Source organism: Crocuta crocuta, unplaced genomic scaffold (genome assembly GCF_008692635.1).
Source record: "Crocuta crocuta isolate KB4526 unplaced genomic scaffold, BGI_CrCroc_1.0 scaffold130, whole genome shotgun sequence".
Taxonomy (NCBI): Eukaryota; Metazoa; Chordata; class Mammalia; order Carnivora; family Hyaenidae; genus Crocuta; species Crocuta crocuta.
In genome coordinates, this window is record NW_027527920.1 from 5,521,561 (window position 1) to 5,533,066 (window position 11,506).

The following is an 11,506-nucleotide window of genomic DNA, read 5'->3' on the forward strand; positions in this document are numbered from 1 at the left end:
AAGCTATAATTTTCTTTTAAAGCAACCAGAATTCTCATTAAGAAGTAAAGCAAGTTATACACCACCAATATATTAAAGAGGTATGATTTTTAAATTTGGAAATATTTATAACTAAAATTATGGGAAAATCAGATATAAGAAAATTGAGTGTATATAAATTTAAGTATATGGTAAGAAGGTGTTTATCCCACACCATCAGGATGTGTATGTATGATGCAGACTGGTGTAGACTCAAGCCTCACTCATATCAAACTGAACTTAGATTAAACTGATACTAGATAAACTTGGGTTGGGTGTATTAGAAAAGTATGGACAGTTAAAAGTACTGAGGTTTTCAACAAATGTTGTAATTACTTAATAAAATACCCATGATGTTTGGATAAGATGACCTCAAAACCCTCTTAGTCTTCTAGGAAAATAAAAGTCAAAACTGTACTTTTCATTACAAAAATCTATGTGCCTTTTCTTTGGCACGACAGCATTTTTTATGACTCAGCAACAAATGCTGGAATAGTGGCCATATAAAATAGAAAACACAAATCTGACTTAAATCAAACACAAGGATAAGCCCAGTTTCTTTTGGTGAACTACTCCAAAAAATAAATAAACAAAATTAAAATTACTTAGAGAAAAAGAATGAGAGAGGCAGAGAAAGTAGCCACGTTAACATTGCCCTACATATCCCTTAATCCAATCCTGTGGAAAAGAAGTAAATTGCATTTTCCAAGATATCTTCTATGATCTGTATATATTTTCCTTATGTCTCGTGTCATCTGTATCTTCAGCACAAAATCACTCCTTTTTCTGGGAAGTATCTTTTCATTTCCTACAAGCTTTAAGAAAGCTTAGGAAAGAAGGCACACACACACACACACACACACACACACAAGAACAGGCCATGAAATGATGCACTGAGTTAAGTAAGGATCCAGCAAGGGCAGGGAGTACTGCCTGACAATATTAAGGTCACATCAATTAAAGTCTCCACACGTCAGTCAGGTGTGACTTACTGATCTGTCGCTACCAAAATGCAATAACGGATGTTAATAATAACGACCATTAGACATCAAGAAAAGATATCACCTTTAGTATATTGTTCCTTTACGGCAAAGAAGAAAAGTTTTACAAAATATCTGTATAAAACAGCTAACAATCATAACTGCTAGTGTCCAAAGGAGTAACTTCGGTATAGGGCACTTGCTCCAGAACGTTTCTCACGACTCTTTACAATTTAGGTGGTGGTGTATTTTCCCTTCTTAAATCTAAGTGTTAACTAAGGCCTTCTTCTAACAATGCTGAAATATAGATCTTCATAGCTGGCATGCTCCTTAGTATTTTCTCACACCGACCTGCTAAACTGTACTTATTTGATTAAATCACCCCCAACATCACTAAATGTTACAAGGAACTATGGTTTAAACGAGATGGACAGGCCTCGCAGCTATATCTGGAACATCAGAGATGACACGCCACACTTAAATATCTCAAGGTGTCCACATCAATATCATAGTCTGAGCACGTCTGAGCTCGATCTTACTAGTTTTCAGCCGTTGGGGAGGGGCAGGTACAAGTCGGGAGTTAGAATTCTGCTTAACCAAGGCTGTGAACCCTGGGCACTGGAGGCCCACTGTGGGAGGGCATGGGAGTCACTGAGTGTCCTAGACAGCCACCACAATCCACCTGCTCTCCATGTTCTACCACAGGGCTCAAACTTTCTCTGTAAAGGGCCACAACAAAATATTTGAGGCTTCGCACGCCGCACCGTCTCTGGGGCAACGACTTAGCTCTGCTGTTACAATGCGGTAAAGCAGCCATGGACAGTTCATAAAGGAATGCGCATGGCTGTGTTCCAATAAAACTTTATTTATCAACAATGCATTTGGAATGTCATAGCTTCCCACGAGGCAGGAGACATTACATTTCATAGTCACCTTTTAAAATGTAAAAGCCATCCTTGGCCAGCCGGCCTTACAAGGACAAGCCGCCTGGGCCCACGGGCCCCGCAGGTGGCAGACCCCCTGCTTTCTGTCTTACGCGGCGACTCTGACCAAGGGGACGAGGTTAATGTCAAGGGCCGCGTCCGCCAGGGGTGAGGAGGTCACACCCGCGAGCCCAGTGTGCCCAGCCTGGCGCGTCCCGGGTCACGCCGGGGCCCCGCCACATCGCTGCCGGCGCGGATAGGAGAGGGACACACCTCCACAACGGAGGCCGGGACCCCCGGGCAGTGAGGTATGGGAGGAGTGCAGGACCGGGTCTCCGGCGGACCCCGGAACAGGGAGCTTCCCCCAGGAGTGTCCCCTGGGTCGCTGCCGCCGCAGGTCGGTCACTCACTCGGAAAGGTAGGCACGAACGAAGGCCATAGCAACAGCACAACTAGAAAGACTAAGGACTTCATGGGCATCGTCCGCAGCACTCCGCCATGCGACGGGAACGTCCTGGGCCACCAGGCCGGGTACCTCAGGGCCGAAAAGAGAGCGTGTCAGCGGCGACGGTCCCCTCTCAGGGCCGTGGGCGCCCTGCAACGGTTCTCCCCAGCGCGCAGGCGCAGCGAGGGGTGGGCGAGGGGGGGAGGGGAGCGCGAGCGGCCGAGGCCCGCCCCTTCCTGGAGCCGCGCGAAGGGGGCTGGGCCACAGCGTTCGGCCGCGCCCCGGTGCGCATGCTCGCTCCGGCTTCGAAGCTCCTCGGCGGGCGTCGGGTCCGAATGTCTCGACGCCTGGGTGACTTTTGGAGCCATGAGCGCTGGGACGTGGCAGAGCTCGGCCGGACGGTGAAAACTGGGCGTGTGGCAGTGCCTGGAAGGAGCTGTCCGATGGAAAACAGACAAGTAGCCAGGCAGTCGCAGCCGCGTGGAAGTGCTGTAGTGGGGGAAGCACTGGGCACTGTGGAGCACAGAAGACCCCCCCCACCCCAAAAGAGCGGGGAGGAGGCCCCCCACGTGTAAGAAAGTTGCGCGCTCCCGCTGCCGGAGAACAGGAAATAGTTCGGTCTGATTGCAGCGATGGGGGTTGGGGGAGGGGGGAGGTGGCAGATGGTGGAGGTGAGAGAGGAGAGTTAGGTAGTCATTAAAGCCAGTTTAAGAAGAGCTTGGGTTTGTTTTGTTCAAAAGACCTCCCCCCTTTATTTTTTGGAAAAGACATGCTATGGAGACAAGCTAGCTATGGCGAATAGATCGGTTGTTGTCTGGGGTTAGGAATGGGGAGAGCGTGACTATAATAGAGAATGGGAGAATGATTTGGAGTGATGGAGAGTTGTGGTGGCCCCAGGATCTATACATGTGTTAAAATTCACAGAACTGGCCACCACCAAGGATAAGTTTTACCATATGGTAGTTTTATTTTTTATTTTTTTATTTTTACAAGTAGTTTATTGTCAAGTTGGTTTCCATATAACACCCGGTGCCCATCCCCACAAGTACCCCCCTCCATGCCCGTCTCCCCCCAACCATATGGTAGTTTTAACAATCCATAGGCACCCCGTATCTCTGCTTCAGGAAACAGAGGGGTGGGTTTTATTCTGAGGCAATGAGAAGATACTGCAAGGTTTAGAGCTGGGAAGCGTGTTATTAGATTTGCATTTCAGAAAGCTTCTCTTCTTGCAGTGTCAAGAATGGGTTGGTGTGAAGGAAGCAAGACTAAGAGGCAGGGAGCCAAGTTAGAAGCCTGTTCCAGAAATCCAGGCACCAATTGATAGAGACCTGGACTTCTACTGGCAGAGGACATGAGGCCCGTGGACAGATTTGAGAGATATTTAGAGTTAGAATCAACAAGACTGGGAAATTGTCTAAATGTGAGGACTGAGGGAGGAGATCATGGTCATGTTTCCATCTGGAGCACCTTGCGTGTGGTGTAGAATGGGGGATACAGTGGTTAGGGGGCGAGGAGCAGAGGAGAAGTTTAGTTTCAGCATTGTTCTATTGAGATGGGCTTAGAATTACTACTGATGGGGCCTGTCCAGCGAGCAGAGGGATGCAGGGCCCCAGAGAAAGCTGAGATGAAGAGGGAGGTATAGGAGGCGTCAGGATCTAGAAGTGAGGAGGTGTGAGATTGCCTGAGGAGAGCCTTCAGAGTTGAAGGCCATTGGGCCTAAGTCAGATCCCTGGGAAACATGGCCAGCTAGAAAGAGGAGGAGGGACCTGCAAAGGAGACTGAAAGTGGGGCGAGGAAAACCAGGAGGGAATGGAAGCTTGGAGAGAGGGAGTCTGAGGTTGTCACATGCTTCTGAGCAGTCGAACAGGAGAAGAGCTTCCGTTTAGCAACAGGGTCCTTGGCAGAAGCAGTTTCAGTGGAGTGGTTTATGCAGAAGCCAGACCATGTGAGTTGAGGAATGACTAAGAGCCCAGAAAATGGGGACAGCGAGTACAGACAACTTTTTCAAGTTTGGGGCAGGAGTCTTGGAGGTGCCCTACTAGTGCCTTAGCAGCCTTCTAGAATCAACTGTGTGGAAAGCAATTTGGAATATGTAACAAAAGCCTTAACATAATATAAATACTATTTTATAAATTATATAACATAAATTCAGAGTGGAATATGTCCTAAGATAGCCATAACGGACCATCGTGTATAATATAATAAAAAATATATAAAAGAATGGTACGTTTTGTTTCTTTTTTTCTTTTTTAATATTTTTATTTATTTCTAGGAGAGAGAGAGNGGCGCCCCAGTACGTTTTGTTTCTAAATGAACATTCTAAATTTTTTTTTTTAAGGTTTTTTTTTATTTATTTCTAGAGAGAGAGAGAGCGTGAGCAGGGGAGGGTCAGAGAGAGAGGGAGTCACAGACTGAAACAGGCTCCAGGCTCCGAGCTGGCAGTCAGCACAGAGCCCGACGCGGGGCTCGAACCCACGAACCGTGAGATCATGACCTAAGCGAAAGTCAGACGCTTAACCGACTAAGCCACCCAGGCGCCCCTCTAAATGAACATTCTAAAATACTGTTAGAATTCTGGGCAACTATTAAAATGGTGTTCATAAAGTATATCTAATTTGGGGGAAATGTTCCCATTGTAGTGGATTGTATTTGAGGTATTAATTGAGGTCCCACCCTCCCTGGGCTTCCTGGCCCCACCACCTTTCATTCCACCTTAATGCCCCACCTCAGGGACAGACAGCTAGAATCTTGAACAGACATGTCAAAAGAGGGGCTGGGTTTTGTTTTTCCATTCATGATGTGGTTGAAAGTTAAACCACCTTTATAGGAGGGGGTGCTTAGGTGAAACGTTTTGTTTTTGTTCATCTGTTTTGTCTGTGTCTTTATAGGGCATGCTTGACTGAATATTAAAGGCCAAGGAAACAGGACGGGAGCGCATCAACTATAGACTGAGGTGGATTCAGGACGATGTGTAGTCTCTTTCCCCAACACAGAGTGCAGTTTGCAGACAGAACCCCCTGACAGGTTTTGGTGGTTGCAGAGATTTGTTCTCCCAGATTTGAGCGAGAGGCTGTAAGTGAGAGGTTCAAATCCGACGTCAGTTTGTTAGACCCAGTGTTGGGTTGTTTTTTGCTGTTTTGTATGTTTATATAAATCCAGTGACACCTTAGTGGCTTTCATCTTCTGGATCATCCAGATGGACACCTGGCTGGCTCAGCTGGAAGATCATGCGACTCTTGGTCTTGCAGTCGTGGGTTCAAGCCACACGTTCGCTGTAGAGATGACTTAAATAAATAAGCATTAAAAAACCCAAAACACACACACCCACACAAATCCGAATGGACCTGGTGAAATAGCCGAAGTATAACCTTACTGTGAAATTTTAGTTACCAACAATGACTTTTAACTCTGTGTACTGTGTGATCTACGTACTAACATAGAAAAATATCCAAAATAGGGTAATTGAGTATTTTTTAAAGTACAGAAAAATACATATCCATTTATGTGGAAATCATAGCACAGGTAAATATTTACATGAATACTCCAGCAATCCTTCTGGAAGAAAACACAGCAAGCAGATAGCTAGTTTTTCTGAACAAGTGTGTATTATATGTATATTATATGTATACATTTTTCATGTAATTAAAATGGAAACATTTCACAAAATCTAGAAGCTTAGAAGAAAAACAGTGGCAAAAGTAATGGATATCTTATGCTTCATACTTTCTCCCACTGATTCACTGAAATACTTTTAAAGTGACTAATTCACTAACAACAAAAAAACAGTATTTGGCCTATATCTCTGCCTCACCTCTGGACTCAGAGGTTTAATATTACAGCCATATTTTCATTGAATTACTGCATTTCATTTTTACAAGTCAACCCTCTTGACTGATGTCTCTGAGGTCAGAGAAGCAGATCTAAATGATCCCTGCATTGCATCCTCCCCAGCCAGCCAGCGTCTTGCATTCATGGGTTGCTCAATAAATGCATGTTTGCGTTCAAAGGAAATTAAAAGGTTGGGATTTTTATGAAGACTTTTACAGAATCCTAAAAGGGACTAAGACTAGTTACTCAGCTGCAGAGACAACTTCCAGCACAAATTTCAACCTCAAGGAGTTCCTCCTCTCTGAAGTGTCTGTGACACCATTACTTAAGCCCAGGTGAAACAAATGGCCACTCTTTTCTCCATATACCCCTCTAAGTGCTTCTGGACAATAAATTCCTAATTGTGGAATTGCCGTCTAATGGATTGCACCAACTTCCAAACCCATCAATAGTATAATGACTTCCTAATCCTGGGTACCATCATCTTTGAAGACCAACCATGTTAAATATGGTATCTTGTTCTTTTAGTCTGCTTCACTTCATTTTTCAGTGTGGCAAAGAGTTCTGCCTACTCTCCCTCCCTGCCCCCACCGAGAACTTGCCCTATCCTTCATCTGGTGTGTATCTAAAGCCTGCATTTACCTGCTCTGTATTCTTTCTCCTGTTGAACCAATGGATTTGAATTACGAGGCTACGGTTAGCTAGAGTTATGTTTGTCTCCCTGAAGAATGAAGCATATTTGGGAAGTCCTGCCCCCTTTACCAGAGGTCATTTCCCCAATCCTTGCCACTGCCCCCACTGTTCTGGAATCATTGCACAGGGCAGCTCTAACCATAGTTATGTAATGCCAATGCAGTTTTCAGATCTGAGATTTCAAATGTCACCTCCTAACAGCACTTGGCACAGTGTCTGGAAAAAACAGTCGAAATCCAGTATTTACTAAATGAATGAGCCCACCCATCTCCCTACCCATCCATCTACTACTCCCCCACTCTAAAAATCCTTAACACTTGCTAGCACAGGAGCACCAGCAGCTTTGTCAGAGAAGGACTTCGGCCACCTGGGGGCGCCAGAGCCTCACCAATGGCTGGCATGGTCCTTGCGATTTCTTCGGAGCATCTCTCCAGCTGGGAGTCTGGGAAGCGGGTTCTGATTTTGTGCTGGAGCATGCTTTGTTGTTGTGTGTTTTGTCTCATACTCATGCCTTGCACTCGGACACACCAAATAGCATTTAATAATAGTAAAAATGATTCCCTAAGTAAGAATGATTCCCTAAGAATAGCTCCAAGGGAGATTTTCTTCAGTGCAGGCTGTCGAGAGGAATGTTGCACATCTTGTCTTCTTCTAACTGCTGAGGCTATTCCATCTGCAGTTACATTACAGACGGACCTTGCCTGAAATCGATTTGTAAAATGAGACCTGGGAGCACACAGAAGAAGTAGGCTGACCCTTAGGATTGCCCTCTTTCACTAGGCTTCTGTACCACTTGAGGTGGGCAAATGCATTTTTTATTCACAATACAGGGTTCTGAAATTGCTCCTTGGGAAGTTTTTATTTTGTTTTAATGAATGGCAAAAGAAATTTTGCAATGGGGATGAGAAGAGCTGGGGAGGGGTTGGAAGCCCGTGAACCTAGGAATGTTTGTAGTTCTTTCCGGGGACGCCCTCCCTCTTTCCTTTTGGCTCCACCAAGTCAGTGTGCAAAACCCCATGTAAGTCTTAGAATGGAGCAATGACTTACACAGATGTTGGAACAATGATTTATTGCCCCCTGGGTCCATCCACTTAGGAGGGTCCTGGAATTCTAAAAGAGTTCTCAATACAAATTAAATTTTAGTTCACTGAACTTTTGAAAAATGTTACATGGCCCCCACTTAATAGATTCTGAAGGACAGGGACTGTATCTCTTTGTGTTTATGTCCCAGGGACTTTTCACAGAATGTACTCTATAAGTATTTGTTGAATAACCTGAAATTTTCTTGCCAATACCACCAAATAGAATAGAAAGTGACCTTGGGTAAGAAGGACCTTAATCTCTCTGGAGCTGATTTTCCTTTTCCTTCAAATAATAACCCTTTGTATTTGAATACTTGCTTTAGTCTAAACCTTACAGACTCTATATTTCCTTTTATACTCAAGCATAACAGAAGGGTAGATTAAATATGTATTAGCATCCCAGTTCCGTAGATGAGAAAATTAAGACTCAGGCTAAAAGATTTGGCCAGGTTACCTTGCCACATCCTCATGCACTAAAACTAAAAACACAGGTTTTTTCCAAGTACAGCATGCTTTTCACTGTACTGCTCCGTATTATAAGAGATAAATTACAGGGACACCTGGGTGGCTCAGTCAGTTGAGCGCCCGACTTCGGCTCAGGTCATGATCTCATGGTTTGGGGGTTCAAGCCCCACATCGGGCTCACTGAGTCAGCACAGAGCCCACCTCAGATCCTCTGATTCCCCCTCTCTCTGCCCCTCCCCTGCCCACGCTCTCTCTTTCCCTCTCTCAAATATAAATAAAGATTTTTAAAAAAATTTATAAAGATAACTGTACTAGGCAGTCTCTTCAAACTTTTCTGGCCCCACCAATGGTGCTCAGTCCTCACAGCACATTAGAATTAGTACAGAACTTTTTATTTATTTATTTAAAAAATTTTTATTAAGTTTATTTATTTACTTTGATGGGGAGAGGCAGAGAGAAAGGGAAAGATAGGATCCCAGACAGGCTCCATACTGTCAGTGCAGAGCCCAACGTGGGGCTCAGACTCATGAACCGTGAGATTATGACCTGAGCCGGGATCAAGAGTTGGACGCTCAACGGACTGAGCTGTCCAGGTGTTCCAGCACAGAGCTTCTTAAAAATAACCAGGAATCAAGACTTTGTGGTATTGGCAGCAGAGGGATAGACATGTAGATCAATGGAACAGAATAGAAAGAGAATCCAGAACAGAATCCAGAAAGAGACCCAGACGTACGTGCTCAACTGGTTTTTTACAAAATGCAAAAGTAGGGGCGCCTGGGTGGCTCAGTTTAATCTTCGACTCTTGATTTCAGCTCAGGTGATGATCCTCAGGGTCATGTGATTGAGGCCCACAACAGGTTCCATGCTGAGCAAGGACCCCGCTTAAGATTTTGTCTCTCTCTCTCTCTCCCCCCCACTTCTGCCCCTCTCCCCTGCTTGCCCATGGTCTCTCTCTCTCAAAATAAATAGATAGATAGATAGATGATAGATGATAGATAGATAGATAGATAGATAGATAGATAGATAGATAAAATGCAAAAGCGATTCAGTGGGAAAAGGATAACCTTTTTGAGAAATGGAGCTGGAACAATTGGACATCCATAGGTTAAAAATATATAATTGAACCTAAACTTCACCCCTTTCACAAAAACTAATTCAAAAAGCATCACTGTAAAGTTTTAGGGAAAAATTAGGAAAAAAATCTTTAGGATCTAGGGTGGGGCAAAAAGATCTTACATTTGGCACCAAAAGCATGATCTATACCAAAAAAAACTGAAAAATTGGACTTTATCAAAATTAATAAAGACCTTGTTAAAAGGATGAAAAGACAAGTTATAGCTTAGAGAAAATATCTGTGAACAACAAATCTGACAAAGACTAGTATCTAGAATATATAAGGAGTTCTCAAAACTCAGCAGATAAGAAAAAGTTCAATTAGAAATATCCAACACACACATCATTGAAGAGAATCTATCTGTGGCAAATAATACACATGAAAAGATGTTTAATATCATTAGGTATTAGGGAATTGCAAATTAAATTCACCGTGAGATACTGCTTCACACATATTAGAATGACTAATACAAAAATAGTGACAATACCAAATGCTGCTGAGAATGCAGGGAAAGGGGCTGGCTGGCTCAGTCAGTAGAGCCTGTTATTCTTGACCTTGGGGTCATGAGTTCGAGCCCCATGTTGGGTATAGAGATTATTTAACTAAACTTTATTTCTTTTTTTTTTTTTAATATTTTTTATTTATTTCTAGGAGAGAGAGAGACAGCGTGAGCAGGGAAGGGTCAGAGAGAGAGGGAGACACAGACTCTGAAACAGGCTCCAGGCTCTGAGCTGGCAGTCAGCACAGAGCCCGACGCGGGGCTCGAACCCACAAACCGCGAGATCATGACCTAAGTGAAAGTCGGATGCTCAACCGACTAAGCCACCCAGGCGCCCCTAAACTTTAAAAAAGAATGCAGAGAAACACGATTATTCATAATTGCTGGTGGGATGTAAAATGATACAACCATTATGGGTGACAGTTTGGCATTTTCTTATAAAACTAAACAAAACAAATATATGACTCAGCAGTTGCAATCTTGGGCACTTATTCAAGAGAACTGAAAAACTTATGTTTATACAAAAACCTGGACATGAGTCGTCATGGCAGCTTTATTCATAATAACCAAAAAAGTTGGAAACAACTTGGCTGTTATTCAACAAGTAAATGGCTAAATGAACTGGAAAGATTTTTGTGTTGCCTGATATATGCTCTCTCCTGGAGAATGTTTTCATGCGACCTTCAGTAGAATGTGTATTCTGCTACTGTTGGGTGGAATGTCCTATATATGTCTCCTGGGTCTAGTGTGCTTACAGTGTTGTTCTATTTACTTATCATTCCATTTCCTTACTGGTCTTCTTTAGATGTTCTGTTCACTATTGTAAGTGGGATCTCGTGGTCGCCAACTCTCAATCTAGAACTATTTTCCACTTCTAGTCTGTCACTGTTTGCTTCATATACTTGGGGGCTCTGTTGTTTGGTGTGTATAACTGTTATAACTTCTTGAATTGACCCTTCTACCAATTTATTATGTCCTTGTTTGTCTCATAAGAGTTTTTGAATTCAGGTCTATTTTTTTCCTGATTTTAGTATAGTCATACAGTTCTGTTTGGGTTACTATTTGCATGGGAATATCTTTCTACAAACTTTCACTTTCAACTTTGGCATGTCTTTAGATCTAAAATGACTCTCTTGTCGGTAAGGAGTTTCCCAGACAAACAAAAACTAAAGGAGTTTGTGACTACTACACCAGCCTTGCAAGAATTATTAAAGCAGTCTCTTTTAGAGGGAAGGAAAGACCAAAAGTGACAAAGACTTTAAAGGAACAGAAAAAAAATATCCAGAAACGACAACAAAACAAATAATAAAATGGCACTAAATACATATCTATCAGTAATTACTCTGGATGTAAATGGACTAAACACTCCAATCTCCTGTCCAATCAAAAGACATAGGGTATCAGAATGGATTAGAGAGAGAGAGAGAGCGCAAGAGAGAGCACCATCTATATGCTGCCT

General features: G+C 43.4%; 1 protein-coding gene across 1 annotated transcript in view; it reads right to left on the minus strand.

Annotated features, from left to right (window-relative positions):
* SPESP1 (sperm equatorial segment protein 1) overlaps positions 1-2,547 on the minus strand; it is a 35,871-nt gene extending 33,324 nt beyond the window's left edge. Inside the window, exon 1 of the mRNA XM_077746496.1 lies at positions 2,332-2,547. Coding sequence (XP_077602622.1) covers positions 2,332-2,401 — 70 coding nt within the window. The 5' untranslated portion in view covers positions 2,402-2,547. The remainder of the gene's footprint in view (positions 1-2,331) is intronic.
* Positions 2,548-11,506: the final 8,959 nt, after the last annotated feature.